The following is a 20,542-nucleotide window of genomic DNA, read 5'->3' on the forward strand; positions in this document are numbered from 1 at the left end:
AGAGGCCTGCGGACTCGGAGACTCAGGCCGCCAAGGAATGCGGGCTGCGGGCTGAGGGGGCGGGGGCAGCAGGGGTGACCGGGGCCTGTTGCTAAGCTACGGGCACAATGGACATTCCCGGCACCAGGCAACGGGGGGGGGGGGGGGGGGGGGGGCCGGGGCCGTCGCTGAAGGAGAGGTGGGGACTGGAGGCCCAGGCCCCCCCATCCCCCAGCTCTGTGCCCCCGCCAGGACGTGAAGGTGCACTGGCTGCCTGGGCCCTCGGGGTAGAGTGCCTGCCCTGTGCCGGCCCCAGGCGCCCTCCGGGACCCAGGCCCACTGGCTCGGTTCCTGCAACGCCCTCCCTGCCACCCCCTCCCGGCCTCTGCCTCCTCAGGTCCTGCTTCCTGGCTGGTCCCCCACCATCCTGATGCAGGAATTTCAGGGGTCCTGGGCAGATCTTCGAGGTTTTGGTGGGACCCCAGTCCTCTGCCGTCTGCTCTGTTCCCCAGCCCTCAGGCTCGGCACCCCCGCCTTCAGCCGAGCCTGGCCTGGGCTGGCTGTGCTTGCAGCCCCTGCCGTGGTCCCGCTTGCGGCCCCCGGCGGCCGTCCCCAGCGTCCAGCCTGGCCTCTGTTTGTCTGGGACAAGACGAGGGCTTTTGTGTTGCCCTTCAGGCTCCACTTCCTCCCTCCGCGGAGAGACTGCTAAGGAGCTCTGGGCCCAAGTGCCACCAGCTGGCCCTGGGGGGTGGGGAGGGGACGGACTCAGCAGGCTGGGGACGGAGGTCCACGTGGCTGGCCCCCGCCCCACGGCCCTCACTGAGCTCCTGGGTCAGGCCACCAGGCCTTTGCCCACGCAGCTCCCCCATCCAGTGCTTTCTGCGCCGTGGGCCCCCTCCCCCCAGGGCGCCCCCGCCTCCTCTCTCAGCCTGGAGAGACCCCAGGGCCGCTGGGCCCTCTCGCCCCACCCCACTCCCATGTGTGTACACACAGCAGATACACGCACGCACAGGCCAGGCGTCACGCGATCCGGAGAGAAGCTGGGTTTGGCGGCTGAGTGCAAGGAGCGTCGCCCTGAGCCTCTCCCCGTGACCACGCACCCCCAGGCCAGGGGACCAGCTGCCTGCCCCCTCGAGGCTGCCTCCTAACACCTCAGGCTCCCTCTCACCTTCCTGCAACCCCTACTCCTGAAGGGAGCTCGCCTGCCTGCCTGGGGGACAGCTAGACACAGACCCCCCCCCCAACTAAGCCGAGACCCCTCCAGCTGCCCTGGGCCCAGCATGGCATTTGGGAGGGGGGGTGCTGCACTTCAACTGCTGCTGTCACTCTTCAGGAGCGAAGCCAGGGAAGGGGCCCGCTCCCGTCCCCTCCCCCACTCCGTCTACTTTCCAAGGAGGCCCAGGCCCGGCCTATGCTGAGCTGGGGGGCTCTTCTAGGCTTGAGAGCTGGGGACAAAGAGGCAGCTGCCGGTGGGGGGTGGGGGGGGTGGGGGGTGGGCATGGCCTTTGTGCGCGTCCGGCCCCTCCTGGTGACCTCACTGCCGGCCAGAGAAGGGCCCTTTCTTCCCAAAGGCGGCTGTTGGGAATCCGCCTGGGGACAAAGCCGCTGCCAGGCGGGGAACAAGTGAGCGGATGGCCCCCCTCGTGGCATAAATTAGGGGGCCTGAGGTGGAGGAGGGGACGGCGGCTGCAGCTGGCGCCCAGGGCGGTGGGGGAGGCGCGCCGTTCTCGTTCTCGTGCACAGCCGACCCTCCCTCCCCCCCCCCCACGGGTACACGGGGCTGCCCCCTCCAAGCCTCATTCATTCATTCCTCACGTGGTCATGAGCGCTGGCCTTGCGGACACAGACCACCTGCTGGAGGAAGGACTGGATGCATGTCTGCGGGGCGGGGGCTCTGGTCCCCAGGGGAGGCTGGGGCTGAGCGTGCACGTCTGCGGGTGTCCGAGGTCCAGCAGGTGCCCCTCAGCCTGGCCAGTTCATCAGGTGAGGTCAGGAAAACGTTTGCTTTTAGATGAGTGGTGTCTTATGACATCCCCCCCCGCCCCCCGCTGTGGGGCCAAGGGCTTCCTGTCCCCAGGGCCCCTGCCACTCCACAAAGTGTCCTCACCGCCTTATTGGCCCTTAGCCCTCAGGGCGCTGCCCCAGAGAGGACTCCTGCGGGAGACCCCGTTGGGTCTGGGTAGCCCAGGGCAGCCAATGGCAGCAGGGACATGTGGACGGACGTCACAGATAAGGCTCAGCCAGCGCGGCTCACCCGGGTGGTCCCTCAGGCTGCCCCATGAACACACCCGGGTCTCCTCTGGCTACTTGCTTAGCCTCCCTGGGCATCGGAAACGCTTGACTGTCCCCAGCCCCACAGTTCTGAGTGCACCTGGGCTCCAGGCCAGGCGGGCTTCCTGTAGGTGGAGGCAGCGGGCGTGGCACTGACCCTCGAAGGTCAGAGTGGGCCAGGAGGCAGGCACAGGTGAGCTTAATGTCAGGCCCAGGGGGTGTCCTTTGAAGGATGAACCTCCCCACCTGCCCCACCTGCTGTGAGTGGAATCTGGCCCTGGTGTCACAGCCCTGCTGTTAACAGGGGCTGAGGTGTCTGAGCGAGTGAGGGGCACTGGCTCTCCTGTGGGTCCTGTCCCATGAGGGGGCATATGGGCAGCTTGGGGCTCTGTCCCCAGTGCTCCAGGCTGCCCCCTCCCACTGAGATGCTGTCCTGACTTGGGGAGGCCCAGGCCTGAGGCCTTTGGGGTACAGAGAACCTCACGGCTGGCTGTCAGCACAGCAGCGCAGAGAGCCCTGAGGTTTCGGGGGGCTCCAAAGGTCTTTAGCAACCACTGAGTCCGCAGCTCACCAGGAGACTGGGGGCGGGGGGAGGGGGGACTTGTGTGGCTGAGCACCTACTATGCTGGGCATTTCTGCCCCCGTCACTCTCAAGGGACAGGAAATGATCCGCACGGGCCTGGCCCCACATCCACGGTTGGGTGGGAGGCTCGGAGGAGGCCAAGGCTTCTAAGGCAGGAGCCCCCAAAGGCCAGGGTGTGCAGCCCCCCCAGGAGGCCTGAGAGCCCCGCACCCTCTCCTGGAACAGAGAGCCCGCAGGCGGCGGGGGCGGGGTGTAAGTAGGCCAGCGCTCTGTGCCACGTTGCCATGGTGCCGCAGCAGGCCTCCTGGGACGTTCCCAGGACACCTCTGGCCGCCTCCAGAGCTCCCTCTCCAGCCCCGCCCAGGCCCTGTCCCCAGGCTGGGGCTGTTCCAGTCCCTGGCCCCTCTGCCCCCAGGCCCCTCGCCCACCTGCCGGCTGCTGGGGGGTCCGTGGCACAATGTCTCAGGCCCACCTTGTCACACACACAGCACACACGTGCATGCACACACAGGCACACAGCGTGCGGCACACGTGCACACAGAGGCACACCCATGGCACACGTGCACACACGCACACACGCACAGCCACACAAGGCGCTCACTGGAGCTGCAGGAGCCATGGCCCTAGAGTCCCCGAGAGCTCCCCCCACGTTCGGCCCCAGGCAAAGTGGAAGTGAGATGTCTGTGCAGAACTTCCGGCTCCAAGACCCGCCTGGGCTCCAGGGGCCACTAGGCCCAGAGCTGGGCTTCAGAGGCCTTGGCAAGGAGCCCACCTCACTTCATCTGCTTGCTGACGGTGGAGAGGAGGGGAGGGGGCTCTCCTGGCCTAGGATTTAGGGGACGCACTGGTCTAAAGGGAGGACACGAGTGGCACCGAGTTCAGATGAGGCCGCCTCTGGGAGGTATTGGGACCTGCTGGGCTCCTGCCCGCATGTTGGCTGTGCTCCCCCTCGCCCAGGGCTCCGTGGGCCACACTCGCCACTGCTCGCTTCACAGACAGCGGCCCAGAAACACACTGGTGCACAGCTGCCTTGGCAAGGCCGCGGGCTGTCTCGGGGGCCCATTGGAGCACAGAGAGGCCCTGGGGCCCTGGGCAGCCCAGCCTGGCTCTCGTTGTCAACTGATGTCAAAGAGTGGAGTTTGGGCATCAGGGGAGAGAGCGGGGGTCCCTGAACCTCTGCGGGACCCCAGTGAGGGGGCAGGGAGAATGGCAGAGCCGGGAAGCTTCCCTGGGGAGGAGTGCTGGGAAGGGGCCAGGTGGGAGGGGCTGGGGCCCCTTGCTGGAGAACGCCCAGGCCCCCTTTGAGGGTCACAGCTGGGCCCCTGGATCCCCTGCCGCAGCCTCTCCATCTGACAACACAGGGCTGGCCAGGGGTCATCCCCAAGTCCCCCCGAGTTTGAGCACATGCAGGCCCCTGGGAAACGGGACAGCCGCCTTACAAAGAGGCCCCACTCGACAGAAACCACACCTGTGCGGTGGCTGTGGCCTCCATGAGCGCTTGTGTCCTTTGGGGGAAGCGTTATTGTCTGTCAGAATCTCAAGTTCCCTGGGAAAGGCCTTGAGCTCTTAGCAATGTCAAGGCCTGAGCCAAGGGCCCAGCAGTGCCAAGGCTTCCAGGCCTCTCTATGGCATAACGCCATGTGAGGTGTGCTCAGGAGAGGCCGGGCTGAGTGCAGGGTCGGGGGGTGGCCGCTGAGAGGCCCAGAAAGCCTCCTTGGTCAGGGGCATGAGAGGCAGGGCAGAGGGGGGCTTCATGGAGGGGCAGGTGGATGGATGGGCTGGAGCCAGGGCGCTTGGGCGAGGCAGGAGGCAGCGGACGTCAGGGGTGGAGGCAGGGAGAGGGCCTTGTTCCTGGGGCTGAACCGATGGCAAGGAGGCTTCCCTTGCGCCGAGGCCACTGCCACAGCGTGGCTGGCCAGGCTCGAGGCCAGGAGTTAAGGTCCCCCACTCCCCAGCTGTACCCTAGGCCACCCGCCAGGCTCCAGGGGAGCAAATGAGCCTGCCAGGGCAGGTGCCATCACCCCACACACCCTGCCCCACCGGCTGCTTGTGGGCAGCACGAAGCCAGCGTCCAGAGGCCTGCCTTGCTCGGTGACGGTGACCTTTGCCTGGCACACCATCGCCTGTGCCGCCCTCATGGCTGCTGACCCCACAGCACAGTGTGGGGACCCTGTCAGCCTGGGATGGCTCTGGGAGGGCTGCTGGGGGAAGCCCAAGCCTGGAGAAGGACAGGGGATGACAGGGCTCCTTGAGTGCCAAAAGTACCAGGGGGAGGCCCAGGGAGGGTCAGGACCAGCCTTCCCTTCCCACAGCAGCCTTTCCTGACCCTGAGGGTCCAGACCGCAGCCCAGGCACACTTAACGTGCGGGTCTTCTGGCTCCTTCCTCCTTTCCAGCCTTCCTTGACTTTCTCCACCCCTCTGCCCTAGGCCCCAGAACACAGGAGCTGTAGTGGGGCTTGAAGGCAGAGGATGGGATGGGGATTACCCAGCTCCAGGGGGTGTCTGTCCAAGACCAGAGCATCACAGAGCCCCAAGGGGCCAGCACATGGGCTGGGGCAGGGAGGTCAGCGGGAATTCCCCGGGGCGGGGGGGCGGGGGACCAGCCTGCGTGGAGAACTGGACAGACAGCATGGGCTCCCCTGCCTGCCAGGCGGGGGGGCTCCACCCTGATGGTGTGGGGCGATGTGGGCTGTTGGTGGGTGGGCCTGCAGGCCTGAGAGGGTCCGGCTGGACCCCAATCCCGAGCCGTGCCTCGGGAGCTGCGAGAACCTCCATCGTGGTGCATAGTGGTGGCGTGACGGGTCACAGAGCCCCCACAGGCACCAGCGAGGGGCAGAAGCGGCGGCCAGGCGGCGCCGCGGCCACCTGTCCACCAGCACGAGGGCAGGTGCGCCCGGCGGGGGCCCAGGCGCGACAGCTGCGACGCCCACACTGCTGCTCCCTCCACCCGGCGCGGCCCTGGGTCCGCCGGGCCGGGTCGCGGGCGCCGCCTGGCGGCCGCTATCACAACAACAATACACGACCGGCTCCTCAGGCCTCCAAGGTCAAGGGGCCGCGTGCTAAGCAGGGGCACCGGGCGCAGTGCTGCAGGTGCGGCTCTGCGCAGGGCCAGGGGCGTAGAGGGGGCGGGGAGGGTTTTGTGGAGCCCTCCTTGGCCCCCCGGCCTGGCAGGCCCCACACGCAGTGGGGCTCAGGCCTCTAGAGAGCTCGCCGGAGGGATCCCCTGGGGCGCCCTCCCAAGCCTGCTGGGGTACAGGCCTAGCGTCTGGATAGACACCCAGGCTTGGTGGAGCTGCAGTGGGCTGGGGCTGGGGGAAAGCACCCGGTCCCAGAAGGCCACCTGTACCCGGCCCTCCGTGCTCAGGGACCCTAGGGTCCAGCAGGCAGTCCTGCCACCCGAGGCACCCACAGCTCCCCCCACAGCCAGCAAGGTGCCATGGGATCCAGCCCTGACGAGAGAGTTGCCCCTGACCTTCCCCCAGGGGCTGCTGCCCCTCTGGGCCTTTGCCTTGGCCACCGGTCTGCCTGCACCCTCTTCCCCAGATCCGCGCATGGCCCCTGCCCACAGGGCCGCCCCGAGAGCCACGTTGGTCCCGGGACACCTTCCTTTCCTTTAAGTGGCTGGGTGGGGGGTGAGAGCAGGAAGACGGGGCCTGAATGTCCCGGAGACGGGAAGGCTCCCAGGAGCCGAGAGCCGCGGGGAGCGCCCTGTCGGGCAGGGGCGGCCCACAGGGAAGGAAGCACGAGGAGGCCTGCAGGGGACGCCTGCGCAAGACCTCGGGCTGAGAGCGGGCTGCGGGGCCTCCCTGCCCCAGGCCCCAGGGACGGGCTTACAGTCTCCACCCACTCACCCATCAGGTGTTTACTAGTTGAGCCAGGTGCCGTTCTAGGTGCTGAGGGCACGGCCAGGAAGAAAACCGTTTCGTGTCCTCGGGGTCTGGATGGAGACAGGGGTGACCCTCCACGTGCTGCAGCATCGCACTGGGTGACTCTCCGGAGCCCGCGGACCAGGACCGCGGCCAGTCTCTGGCACGAAGTGCTTGCCGTTGGCTCCCGCTGCCCCGGGGGGGTTCACGGGGCTCGGTCTGAAGCCTGGGGTGGGTGCCGACCCCTCGGCGGTCGGCCTGGCCGTGCCGAGGACCGGGGAGAGCGGCCCAGAAGCTGATCCCTTCTGCAGGGACGGCCGTCAGGTGCGCGTCGATCTGCCCGTGACCAGGCACCAGACAGGAGCGATTCCGTTCTCCGCCCTCCCCGGGGAAACAGAGATGGGGAGAGAGGCGGGTGGCCTGCACCCAGACCGCGGGGGTCCCGGTGGGACCCTCCACTCCTGTCTCCACCCCTGTGAGCCTGAGCCGAGGCCGTAGAGCCTCCGGGCAGAAGGCTCCTGCCTCTGCCTGACACGCTGGGCCCGGGGCACCTTGCTGTCTAGTCCCGGGCCTGGCCGGGAAGAGGACAGGACGGAGGAGGCCACAGTGCGCACCCCGCGGGGGCTCCCTCGTGTGGGAGCTGCCTGCGTCCCTTTGGCTCATCACCCAGCGAGGCGCTCAGCCAAGGGCCGTTGGTCGGAGGCGGTGCCCTCTCCACACGGGCCCTGGTCTGGGGCACTCTTGACCCTGTCCGAGGGGTGAGGTGGGTATACGGCGAGTTCCTGACAGCGACACCAGGATCCTGGCTGCAGGTGCAGTGAACCGAAGTTCTTTGAATCCTGATGAGCAAAAAGGCAGCTGAGTTGTTTAATTTAAGATTCTATTATTTTTTTTTAAACTTTTTTTTAACATTTATTTATTTTTGAGACAGAGAGAGAGCACGAACAGGGGAGGGTCAGAGAGAGAGGGAGACACAGAATCTGAAACAGGCTCCAGGCTCTGAGCTGTCAGCGCAGAGCCCGACGCGGGGCTCGAACTCATGAACCGTGAGATCATGACCTGAGCCGAAGTCGGACACTCCACCAGCTGGGACCCCCAGGCGCCCCTGAAGCATGCAACTCTTGATCTCGCAGTTGAGAGTTTGAGCCCCACATGGGGTGTAGAAATTACTTCACATCTTTTTTCTAAAAAAGGACGCAGGGTTTATCGACGTCGGCGCCCAAGGCGGCGTGCGTCGGCTAGGAGTCCTCAACGCCCGGTGCGAAGGACCCGTGCTGCGGGAGCCAACTGAGGCCCAGCGGGAGGGGGGGAGCAGCAGGGCTGAGATCGGGGCACCGGCCTGGGAGCACAAGGTCAGGAGCCCTGCGGGGAGGAGCCTCCAGGCGAACCAGCGCTCAGCAGGAGCCCTGAGCCGGTGCCATCCCAGGCGGTGACGGAAGGCGGTGACGGGAGGCGGTTCCTGGAGCAGGTGACGCCGGAGTGTCTGAATCACCCAGGAAACAGGAGACCAAAACCCGCCTCGGAACAGTTCCAAGAAGTAAACGTGCACGTAAATGCTCCACGCGGGGCCTGACACGTAGAGAGGCCCAGCCCGCGATGGCTTGAGAAATGAAGCGTTTAGATTACAGCAGAAGCAATGGGAGCCACCGTCAGACACATCCCGACGGCCTGGGTACCTCACACTCCCCTCCAGGGGCCCGACTCGGCCCGGCTCGCACCCCAGCTGGCGCTTTTGCTCGCCAGGGCCTCGCCCCCGCCCGCTCCGGGGTTTCTGCCGCCCGGTTCCTTTAGGGGCCCCCGAGCCCCCTCCCTCAGCCTCGGGGCCCGTGGCGCCCCCTGGCCCCTGCGAAGCACACTCAGCACCTGCCCCGCCCTCCCGATGTCCAGACGTTTAGGCGAGAGACGGCGCCGGGGTGCCCGGCACGTGTCCTCCAGCACCTTAACCACCCTGGGCTCTCTGGGGCAACACGGCCTGACGGCTATGTTCCACCCAGCAGCACAGCATTCAGCACACGGCGCGAGCTGGACCAGCCGGGTTCGAGTGTCCGGAAGCGATCAAAGCCCGACGCGGTACGCGGTGCCGGCAGAGGCAGAGGATTTGTTACGCGTTTCAAACGTCCCCCCGGGTCTTTTTAACCCGTACAGCTGGTTTCTTTTCACTTCTGGGCCTGTGACGCATCTGCACGGCCGAGGACGCGCCTCTGCTTCTGCCGGGACCATCTGAAGACGCCAGCGGGTAGACGGGAGACAGCACGGAAGTGCTCGTGGAAGGCGAGCAGCAGAAAAACCAAGCTGCTGCTTTCCTCTAACAGGCGGAGGACACGCGGGGAGGCTGCCCCGAGCGACAGGGACTTGTCCTCGCGGGAGGCAGAGCGGGGAGGCGGCCGAGGGCCCCGGAGGCCACAGCGCGATCTTGGGAGCCCCGGAAGGACCGACAGGTCAGGACTCCGAGCTCCCTCCACACGGGGTGAGCTTCAGTACCTCAACTCAAGCCTTTTCTCCGGGGGGAGGAGCTCCCCAGACTCCCCCCTTTCCTAGGGCAAGGTCAACTCCTGTGCGCGGGCCCCGGGGGGGCCGCTCTCCGGCGCCCACGCTTCCGGGGCTTTTTACACAGGTACCCCTTCACCTGCCACAGGACCCTGGCCCGTGCTTAGTGCTGTCACCTTGTTAGGCCACTGCCACCGAACGGACCTACGGAGCCCACCTTCCCCTCGCCTGGCCCGCTCGGGCAAGACCTTTTCCTCCCCAAAGCAGGCAGTCAGTGAAGGTGAACACATCAGAACAGAACTCACACCTCAGACTCATATCCTTTCTCCACTGCAAAGATAAGCTAAGAGATTTTTATTTCATTAATAATTAAGGGCACACTAATATCTCAAAATACTGCATTATTTCAGACATACGGTTACAATAGTCATACAACGAATAGAGAGGGGACAGGAACCAACACGCTGGGGTAACACATCTGTATTGTACATCAAAACCAATGGCAAATAGTTCTTCGGTTATTCTTAGAAAAATACTAGACACGTTGAAAGCTGAAAAGCTTTGCTCAAAAATAACCTGTGTGTATAGGATAAGCTTAGACTTTCAAAAACCAGATAAAAACTGGCCAAGTAAAACATGAGAAAAAGCGATGCCCCCCCTCCCCGTCTCACACACGATACCTTGTAACAGATACACTACACGCCAAGGCGTCGTCGTAGCAAAATAAAGCATCCCACTGTACTGCGGAGACTCACTACCTTTATTTTCACAACTACTTCATTATAGGTCGGTTCACTTGAATCTAATTTGGGTAAGGACCGCCCTGAAGGCAAAGCTGTCTGCACGGGAGGTAAAGAAAGCAAACACTCCCAGCCAGTTTTTGCTTGAACATGGACTATACCGTTTAATGCAGACCCAAGGCCAAACGTTTTGAGGGGTAGGATTTACTTCCAGTACAGGTTCTCCTCACGTAAGGTCATGAAAATACAATGTGACGAGCCCGGTTTATGGTCACACGCGGCAGGCCCCATTAACAGACACCGCCCTGCGAGGGACAGGAAGCGCCGAATCCCGCGTCACCAGGGCTCCTTAAGGGGAATAATCAGGCGTAAGGAACCGGAACAGGCTGGGAGACGGGAAACGTCGTGCCTGAACGCTCACTCAAGGCTGACCCGATCACCTCCGTGACCAAAATAACCCACGCGGGAAATCCACATGGCTCCACGCAAGACATCGGTGCCCTCAGACCAGTGCTCCGGGCTTAGCGACACGGGCCAGCGCCGCCAGAGCTACGGCCGACCTTGTTTGAAATGAACAGCACTGGAAGGTCCCTTTTCAAAGAACAACGGATGCTTGTGAAGGAAATGCTGACGCCAGACTTCCAAATCTGACATTGAAATTGGCGCCTTGCGCAGGATACGCCTGACGCGGCGGAGTCAGCCCTGATCTCCCAGCGGGGTGACTGAGACGGCACTGAATTTAAAAACTCCGAGATTTAAAAGGGCCCTAAAATTAGCGTGCAGAACAGCAAGCCTAAAAGGACTTTGGCCAAAATGAGCTGCCAGTGACCTGCACTGGGAACCCGCAGGGGCCAGGGGCGGGGTGTGCACAGGGAGGGGCTCAAGGTCCCAACACGCGAAAGCCCTGTGCACATGTGCCAGGGCCTTTGACCCCACCGCCCACTGCATCTAGAACACTTCTAGCAGGAAAGACACATCTAGGGCTTTTCATTATGGGACGAAGTGAAAATCTGTTAGGGCCACACTTTTATCATTTTTAGGTGTTTAGGGCTAGTCCCTTATCTCCTACTTTTAGCTGCTTACACAGTTACCAAATTAGTATCTCTGAGAGAAAATTTACAGACTATAGGGTCCAAAAGATGTGCTCTGACAGGATCTTCTGTGAAAAGTGGGAACAGAAAAGAGTAGTCTGTCTGTTATAATACTGGGACCGACATGTTATGGAGGCACTTCAGAACTTTGGGAAATTCTTCTGTTCCCATAGACTGGCAGCCATGAAACTGAATCCTCAGAAAGCAGTGACAGAAAGACGCATGCCTTCAGCAGGAGGAAAGACACGTCCCGCGTGGACAGACCCGACTGGCTCTCGCGGGCACTAGAGAAACACCCGGGGACCAGTGACACGAGCTAAGGAGCGGCAGGTGCTCAGAGCTGTTTTGCGGCTTCGTCCCAGAGTAGAGGGTGTGGGATGCTGCGAGTAGCGAACTTCCTCAGACAAGCTGGAGACGTCTGGTCCCACGCGGCTCCCGGCGGGTTCTGCTCTCAGACGCTGTAGGATAGCAGCGGGTGGGTTCAGGGAGTCTGTCCGTCACACGGTCTCGAACGACAGAGGCAGCCCATGCCGCGCCACGTTCAGACGTGCTGGCTTAGTGTCAGCAGCCTGACATTGGTAACTAATCTCTGGTTTTCATCACCCTGCTACAGGTAAGGGTGTTTCCTTTTCTCTTTCTTTCTTTTTCTAAAGGTCTCTTACCCTTACCTAAATGCTCCCATCCGTACTAATTACTACGGAAAATTATAGATTCAGGTTGTGCAAACAAGGGCAACTTGAAGGCAATTTGATGTTTGCTCCCTTCTTCGATGCAGTCTCAAAGGTTTCTTTGCTACTAGCTTTCATAATTGTCTTACATTGCACACAAAAATAAGATTTTCCCCTCTAAGTGCAGAGTATGGGGAAAATACAGACACCATTTTTCAAACAAAAAACGCTTATGAAAAAAACAGAAAATCTGAAAACAAACAAAAAAACCCCCACCCTATTAACTTGGGTTGGACCAATCAGGCCTTAGAAATTAAGGGGGAAAAAAAAGCCTTCTGCTCTACTCAGCATAATAAAACACATCACCGTATTGCTTTTGTGTTTGGACGTTACTTCCACTTAACCAAAAATCTTCCCCCTTCTCATAATTGTTCTAGTATCGTATGAGGTTATGCCTACCTGTAGATCCTGAAATGTCTGCATTTTAATGCCTGCACAACCCACTTAGAGATCACAAGAGCTGCCCAATTCCACTTTCTGATGAAAAAAAAACGCCAAAAACCACACCACAACATACAAATAATGATCCAAATGGAAAAGTTAATGTGCTGTAATCATATTCGTTTTGCAACATCAAAAGCAGCAGAGATACCAAATAGAATTTGCTTAAATCATAAATAGCGAGATTGAAATATGCACGTATAAATTCCATTTCGGCTCCACGAACCGAAAGCGCTCTCTAAACACACAGAAGGATATATAAAGTGCAGAGCAGAACTCGCCACCGTGAGGCCTGTGGTACGTTAGTACTCCCATTCGTCGGATTTCAGGTCGAGATAGCTGAGGATGTTCTGGGCGAGCTTCACCGCCTGCTTCCTGGCGGCCTTGCACTGCTCTTCCCCCTGAGGGTCCACGGCGTCCAGGGCGAGCAGCTGCTTGGTGAGCAGCTCTTCCAGCCGGATGTAGTTCTTGTCCGTTCGGTTCCCATCAAATGAAAGAACCTCTCCCTGGATCTCGGACAAGTTTCCCAGGATGTCCCAGACCGCTTTACGGGACGGGTGCTCCTCGGAAGCGAAGGACCTCCTCTTCTCCAGGGCCTCCTTCAAGTCGATGTAAGTGATGAGGGTCTGCACCTCGATCACCGCTCTTCTCCGAGCCTCCCGGATGCAAGGGTTCTTCTCCAGACTTACCTCGTCCAGCTGTCCGATCAGCCCCTGCAATTCTGTTTTGGAGCTCAGGTACAATTCAGGAGGATTCTGTGCTCGAAGGAACTCGTTTTTTATTTCTCTCATTCTCTTGAGGACCTTTTCTATCTTTAAGATGGAATGATTCTGTCCCAGGTCAAATGCGTAGGTGCTATCTGCTTCCTCTTCTAAATCCAAATATTTCAGTAACTGGTTGATATCTTCCACTACCTCCCGGCGGTAATTTCGGATCTCCGTCCGCCCGCACACATCCAGAGCGTCCAGATCTGCGATCAGCCCCGAGAGCACGCAAGATAAGTGCCTGCAGGTCTCATTATTGTTCACTCCCATCAGCAGTGCAATCAGAGTGCCCCTGGCCTTGTTCACCTCACACATCACAGAGTTAATTTTGGCAACTGAAGGATGCGCGTCCTCGGAGAGCGGCAGGGAAGGCTGCCTTTTCGTGCAGTCTTCGATAATCTCCTGCACCGCACAGATTTTGGTTAAAGTGTGATACCTTGCTTTGCGCAGGGAGATCTTCCCCCCGGTCTTGACGTGTGTCAGCCTCAGAATGATGTCTTGGATGCCTTCTTCAAATTCATCAGTTACACAGTTGCCCCCGCTGTAAAAGGGCACAATCTTCTCTTTCACCAGGGACTGGGCTTCTTGAAAAATGTTCTGTATCTCGATCCGGTGTGGGTGGTTTGCATTCTGCTCTAACTCTTTGAGAAGACGCTCCGTCTCTTGTGCTGCCCTCTTCCTCGCTTGCTGAATGTCTCCTTTTCCTTCAGTATCTACAGAGTCTATTTCAAAAAGCTGTTTTGTTAAAATCCTCTCCAGTTTCTTGTAATTCTTGTCATCTGACAGACCACTGAAGCCAATTACTTGCTGTTCTATACTTTTCACTTCCTTTTGGATTTCCTGAAGCCTACTGATGGATGGATGTTGATTTCCCATATCCATACTTTTGCTGTGTTCAGTTTTAGAAGCACTAAAAAATGACAAGAATGACAAATTACACAAAGCCTCTTCAGAACGGTGACTGTATATTTATCCTGAGATTCTCATTTAAAAAAATATATTTAAGAAAAAGGGCCCGGGGCCCCTGGGTGGCTCAGTCAGCTGAGTGTCTGAACTTCAGTTCAGGCCATGAGCTCACGGTTCGTGGGTTCGAGCCCCACATCAGGCTCTGTGCTGGCAGCTCAGAGCCTGAGCCCGCTTCGGATTCTGGGTCTCCCTCTCTCCCTCCCCCTCCCCCTATTGTGCATACTGTCTCTCAAAAATAAGCATTGGGAAAAAAAAGGGCCCGGCATTGCTGTGATCCAAACAACAATCATACTCAAGTGCAGAAAGAGTGACTAATCCACCTTCCTGAAAATCACCTACACACAGCAGAGATTAAGAACAACGGCTTACTGCAGCGTGGACTGAGTTGGAGCTCTGTGCCTGTGAATTTCGAGTTTCCTCAAATGTAAGAGAGCAGCCTAGGTCTTCATACCAACAGAATGAAATCGGCTATCATCTTAGAAACAGCACAAGTATCTTAGGTATTAACGTTGGAACCTGGCTGATGGCAACAGCAGGCACCTTTGGGGGATGTAAAACAGTGGCCTCTTATCTTTTTACCTTCACATGGGAACAGTGCCATCTAAGCACCCACCTGGCCAAAGAGCTATGCTTAGTTTCCAGAAAAAGGTAATTAAATAAAACAAGTAACACTGCATCCCAATCGCCACCAAAAGTCCCCACTTCTACCCTTCCTCACCACCCTTCACGCACGCGTACAAAGTTACCCCGTTTCTCCCCGCACCCTTCTAGCACCTCGCAAACCTTCCCTGCAGAAGTAGAAAACTGCCCGGAGAGGGACAAGTGACTGGTACCGTGTTAAAAGCACCACGATGGGCTTTGGAGGGCTAGTACCTCCCCAGCCCCGGTCACGTTCGCCGCCCCCTCCCCCAAACATGTGACAGCTAGGAGCAATTCGTTCATTAGCCTCCCATCAGGAGTCGAGAACGGCTTAACGCATTTCCCCCCAAGCTCTCGGGTCTCCATCACAGCTCAATGGGAGAGTGGGTCATCAATGGAAACCGACCCCCTGTGGGTGTCCCGGCCAGGAACATGCCTCTGGAGCCCCGCGAAGGGCGGGCTGCCCGGCTTCTTCCTCTCCGCCCCCCTCGCCCTTCTCTGCCAGCACTTTACCCAGAAGAGTCTAAGCTGGTTTGGTCTTGGCTTCCCGAGGTGAGATGGCGAGGTGGAAGGTCAGCCCTTTACGGGGTGCGGCACCGGAGCTGAGCCCCTGGCTGCATCCCTCTCACCCCAGCCGGCTAGGTCTGAACCGGGCGGCCGGTGAAGGGGCCGGCGGTGGCGCGGCAGCTACTGGCCGCAGCGGCCGCTCCGGGCGTCTCGCCCGGGCCCCCAACGCGCCCGCCGGCCCTGACCTCACAATGGCCAGCGCGGGGAGGGGGCGGCCGCTCTGGGCCGGGGCCGCGGAGCCCCCGGGCGGGAGGAGGCCCCGGGAGGGAGACGAGCGGGCCGGCCCGCGTCGGACGCGAGGACGGCGCGGCGCCGAGGCCCGGCCGGCCGGGCCGGAGCGGGGGTCGCGCCGGGGCCGGGGTCGCCCACGGGCCCGCCAGCCGCCGCCGCGCCGCGCTCACCTGTGCCGCCCGCGCCATCGCGCACTCCGCCGCCGACGCCCAGCGACTCCGCCGCTCCCGCGGTCGCCGGCCCGCGGCCCCGCCCCGGGGCCGAACAGCCCCCGCCCTGGGAAAACGTCCTCCGGCGCCGCGCCGCGCCCGGGCCGCGCCGCCCACTATCGCCTGGCACAACAGCCCGGAACCGCCGCGGCCCAAGAGCGGCCGCCGGCGCCCTGCGCCCTCGCCGGGTCCACCCCGCGGCCGGTGCCACGCTGGGAAAGCGCACCGTCGGCCGCGCCGCTCCCTCCCGCCGGCTTTGCGACCGTGCCGTAACGCAGCCTCTCGCGCCGGCGCGACGCTGCCGTGCGCCGCGGCAGCCGGGGGACGCGGGCGATGGCCGCCTTGCGGCCCTGTAGGAGAGCTCTGGTCTCTCCGCTCTGCCGCGCCTTCTCTGGACCAGGCTGTCAGCTCGCTCCCGAGCGAGCTGGGGAGCGCAGGGATACGGCGCCGAGCCGGGTAAGCGGGATTCCTGCAGAGGGTGGGCCGGGACGGGGGACCGCAGGTGGCGACACACCCAGGCGGCGCTCCTCAGGGACACCTGTGGGTCCCGCACCCCTTCGTGCCGGGCTGTGGCGTCAGCTCTCAAGGAGCGAGGTCCTTGAGCCCGTCCGGGCCTGGCGCGGAGCAGCGCCCGCGGCCCGCGGGGGACAGGGGCGTGGCGAGTGGGGAGTCCCCGGCGCGAGGGGCCCCCAAGTGCCCTGCGTCAACTCCCTTGGTCTCTAGGAACTGAGGGTGTCGCTGTCACGCCGGGGACTGTTGGTGGTCGGAACTTTTGCTAACGCGTACCTCCGAGTCAGCTGTAGCGAGTTTGTTACCTACCTTATTTCTTCCCGAAGGTTGTTCTTTCTTAAACGGCTCTTGATGTGCACAGCATGTTTTTGTTTTGTTTTGTTTTGTTTTGGGTCTGTGTTTTGGCTTCGTCAAGATTATTAGTCCTTTTCTTCAAGCTATGGCACACGTTATCATCGACTTTTGTGGGACTTCACGTTGAATAGTTTTTCTTGTTTGGAAGCTATTTGCATACACGCATGTTACAGGTTGAAGGTCCACAAAGATCAATATCTATAGCAACAAAGAATGACAGTTTTTATCAATTGCACTTTTTTGGGAAAGGATTTTTTTTTTTGTCAGTGGAGTTCTAAGCCTTGAGTCCACCTGTCACAAGAAAACGTCGTCTAACTGTGGAATGCGCTGCAGTTAAAATATTTAAACAAACATACAAATACTAACACTTCCTTTTGCGAACTGGCTAAGGAGGGGGCCTGGAAAGCCCGGGATAAAAAAGCCGGTTAAGAATTCTAAAATGAGCCTGCCTGTAAATTTTCATTTATTTTAGCCTGGTGCCCGTTAGCATTCTTTTATAAATGCAGCTTTGAAGTTCTGCCTGGTTTGTAGTTTAGAGAAGAAGTTAACAGGGCAACTGGTCACCCAGACCCCCCGGTCTCTAGCTCGGCTTCCTGTTACAGTGGCCACAGCAGGGACTTTCATTCCTACAATGTAGAAACCCACCCAGCATCTCAGTCTTTGGGCAGCAAGGTATTCAACAGGTATCTGAAAATGCTCCGGGCAGGCAAACGTAACATCAACCAACTGTCCCTAGGATGAGGACTTACCCTAGCTTATTTTGTGAACTAGGGTGCCAAGGGGCACCTGGCTGGCTCAGTCGGTAGAGCATGCGACCTTTGATCTTGGGGTTGTGAGCCCCATACTGAGTGAAGAGATTACTTAAAAATAAAATCTTTAAAAAAACACCCAAACAAGGTTTCCTTTATTGTCACATACCCTTTTGCTGAAGTCAGTCTTACCGTGGGTCTAATCCTCAGGATGAGACCTTTCTTCCTTTTGTTGTCCCAAGTGACAGTGGAGCAGGGGGCTGCTCACCCGCTGGGCCGCCTGAACTTGTGAAGGTGTGGATTGTGATGCCGACGAGTGGATAAGCTGCCTGTGAGTCAGACCTGGCCCTGCTTTCCTGCGGAAACTGCTGCTGTGTTTTTGTAGGACGTGCGCCCCATTGTGCTAGATCTTGCACAGAACTTACAGGATCAGTTTTTACTTCAGGGCGATTTGTGTTTCCTGTTTGTTTGGGCGTATCTCCCTGTGCTCGCTGAGTACATGGCTGGCTCTGTTCAATTCCTGCTGCCCAGAGAGATTGTTGTCTTTCAGACTTTGATTTTAAATATTAGGCCTTTTTTTTTTTTTTTAATGGTTACTTATTTTTGAGAGAGAGAGTGCGAGCGCAAGTGGGACAGGAGCAGAGAGAGAGGGAGACACAGAAACCAAAGCAGGCTCCAGGCTCTGAGCCATCAGCACAGGGCCTGACATGGGGCTCGAACCCACGAACTGTGAGATCATGACCTGAGCCGAAATCTGGCGCTTAACTGACTGAGCCACCCAGCGCCCCGCCCCATAGATATTAGGTCTTCTTAAAAGTAACAGGTCGTGAACCTTCTGTTTTCTTTATTTAAATAGATATATTTTAATCCTGTGTGTCTAGTTCACACAACATATTTTTTATTAAGTTTTTAATTTTATTATTTTTTTTTTAACGTTTATTTTTGAGACAGGGAGAGACAGAGCATGAACGGGAGAGGGTCTGAGAGAGAGGGAGACACAGAATCCGAAACAGGCTCCAGGCTCTGAGCTGTCAGCCCAGAGCCCGACGCGGGGCTCGAACCCACCGACCGCGAGATCATGACCTGAGCCAAAGTCGGCCGCCCAACCGACTGAGCCACCCAGGCGCCCCAAGTTTTTAATTTTAATTTCAGTATAACATACACTGTTATATTAGTTTCAGGTGTACAATACAGTGATTCAACACTTCCTTACATCACCCGGTGCTCATCCCAACAGGTGCCCTCCTTCATCCCCGTCTCCCCCCCTCCCCCCCACCTCCTCTCTGGTGACCATCGATTGTCTGCAGTTAAGAGTCTGTTTCTTAGTTTATCTCTCTTTTTTTCATTTGCTTATTTGTTTTGTTTCTTAAATTCCATATATGAGTGAATCTTATGGTATTTGTCTTTCTCTGACTTATTCACTTAGCATTATACTTTCTGGATCCATCAAAGTTGTTGCAAATGGCAAGCTTTCATTCTTTTTTATGGCTGAATATTCCATTATATACGTGTATCCCTTCGATTTAGTGTTTTTGTATTTTTTGGATGAATACCCAGTGGTGTGATTACTGGACCATGGGGTAGTCCTATTTTTAATGTTTGACGAACCTCTGTATTGTTGTCCAGAGTGCCTATACCAGTTTGCATTCCTACCAACGGTGTAGGAAGGTTCCCCTTTCTCCACATCCTCACTACATCTTTTTCGTTAATTCTTTGTTCTCCACTTGAGTTCAGGAAAGCTGCTTTAGGACCTACATGATTTATTCCCATCTGCTGTCTCTGGTACCACTTTTTCTTCCAAACCCACTGAAAAAGTCAGCTAGGACTCTTGATTTCAACTCAGGTCATGATCTCATGGTTTGAGAGATCGAGCTGCATCAGGCTCTGCACTGACGGTGGGGAGCCTGCTTGGGATTCTCTCTCCCTCTCTCGCTCTCTGCCCCTCCCCCCTCAAAATAAATAAACATTAAAAAAAAAAAGTCAGCTCTAAAATTAAGTGTTTTCTAGGCACTTAACACCTGTTTATTCCTTGTCTCTGTAGTTTACATCATCGGCTCCTAAAAGTGTTTGCACATTTGGAATCATCTGGAAGACTTTAAAAAATACCACCCCCTCTCCCCACCCCCTGAGATTCTGAGGTGATAGGTCTGGGATGTGGCCCCGGGCACCAGGATCTTTAATTATTTATTGGTTTGTCTAGTTTCCCCTGCCCAGGTTTATTGAAGTGTAGCATCAGGATTTTATGGGGGAGTCTAAGAATGAACTTACAAGGGGTGCCTGGGTGGCTCAGTCGGCTAAGCGGCCGACTTCGGCTCAGGTCATGATTTCACGGTCCGTGAGTTCGAGCCCCGCGTCGGGCTGTGTGCTGACAGCTGAGAGCCTGGAGCCTGTTTCAGATTCTGTGTCTCCCTCTCTCTGACCCTCCCCTGTTCATGCTCTGTCTCTCTCTGTCTCAAAAATAAATAAACGTTAAAAGAAATAAAAATGAGCTCACAAGTTAGAGAAGCAGTGGTTACATTATACACATTACTGTTTGCTTGTAGTCCTGGGACGCCTGGTTGGCTCAGCAGGTTAAGAGTCCGAATTCAGCTCAGGTCACGATCTAGCTGTTCCGAGTTTGAGCCCCGTGTCAGCCTCTGTGCTGACAACTGGCAGCCTGGAGCCTGCTTCAGATTCTGTGTCTCTCTCTCTCTGCTCCTCCCATGCTCATGCTCTCTCTCGCTCTCTCTCGCTCTCTCTCTCTCTCTCTCAAAAATAAGTAAACATTAAAAATGTATAAAGTAGACTATTTGCTTGTAGTCCTGGATTCATCAACACGGCACTAGGTCGCGTTAACCAAGTGTTTGCACCCGCTGGTCTGTGAACTTTGCCTGTTTTCTTCTTCACACGGTTCTGTGAAGTAGGTGCTTTTACCCTCCCCATTGTACAGACCAGAAAACCTCAGTGCAATAAGATGGAAAAATTTCCTCAAGATCACAGCGCTTGCTCATAAAGAATATCTATATTATAGTTCCCGTATCTAGAGGATAGTGAATTAACATTTTTCTTCTAGTAACTTTTGGATCAAAAAAAAAAAAAGCCCAAACAGGCCCTCAGCAGGAGAGGTAATATTTACAGATAAATAGTGGGAGTCCTGATCCCATATTTTGCTTAGATTTTCATTAAAGAGAATGATTTTCAACAGTCCCCTCCCCTCAAATGTAGCTTCAGAGTAAAGACATGAGGGAAGTTAAATACTAGACAAATGAGAAAGTGGTGAGTGGTCTCATCAGAGGATTTTATTTATTTATTTATTTTTAAACAAACTTTAAAAAAAATTTTTTTTTTTTTAGAGAGCGCACGTGCCCATGAGCAGGGGAAAGGGGC

At 57.8% G+C, this 20,542-nt stretch overlaps 2 protein-coding genes across 7 annotated transcripts in view; one reads left to right on the forward strand and one right to left on the reverse strand.

Moving 5' to 3' along the window:
- Positions 1–12,280: 12,280 nt before the first annotated feature.
- Positions 12,281–17,434, reverse strand: BAG5 (BAG cochaperone 5). Of its 6 annotated transcripts, none has more exons than XM_042990666.1 (3): positions 17,369–17,434; positions 16,383–16,625; positions 12,281–13,861 (listed from the first exon to the last, which is right to left on the reverse strand). In XM_042990666.1, exon 3 carries the CDS (start codon positions 13,831–13,833, stop codon positions 12,490–12,492), a length of 1,344 nt encoding a protein of 447 aa, XP_042846600.1. In that variant the 5' UTR covers positions 13,834–13,861; positions 16,383–16,625; positions 17,369–17,434; the 3' UTR covers positions 12,281–12,489. The 6 variants fall into 6 exon arrangements, with proteins under 6 accessions (XP_042846600.1, XP_042846598.1, XP_042846602.1 ...); XM_042990664.1 differs by lacking the exons at positions 16,383–16,625; positions 17,369–17,434 and adding exons at positions 14,287–14,457; positions 15,070–15,276; XM_042990668.1 differs by lacking the exons at positions 16,383–16,625; positions 17,369–17,434 and adding an exon at positions 15,525–15,572.
- LOC102972421 (cytochrome c oxidase assembly factor 8) overlaps positions 15,662–20,542 on the forward strand; it is a 29,161-nt gene continuing 24,280 nt past the window's right edge. The window contains exon 1 of the mRNA XM_042990670.1: positions 15,662–16,019. Coding sequence (XP_042846604.1) covers positions 15,897–16,019 — 123 coding nt within the window. The 5' untranslated portion in view covers positions 15,662–15,896. The remainder of the gene's footprint in view (positions 16,020–20,542) is intronic.

This window comes from Panthera tigris, chromosome B3 (genome assembly GCF_018350195.1).
Source record: "Panthera tigris isolate Pti1 chromosome B3, P.tigris_Pti1_mat1.1, whole genome shotgun sequence".
NCBI classification, from domain to species: domain Eukaryota; kingdom Metazoa; phylum Chordata; class Mammalia; order Carnivora; family Felidae; genus Panthera; species Panthera tigris.

Coding starts and splice junctions, on each gene's coding strand:
- BAG5 (XM_042990666.1), bottom strand. CDS start 13,833: ATGGATATGGGAAATCAACATCCATCCATCAGTAGGCTTCAGGAAATC.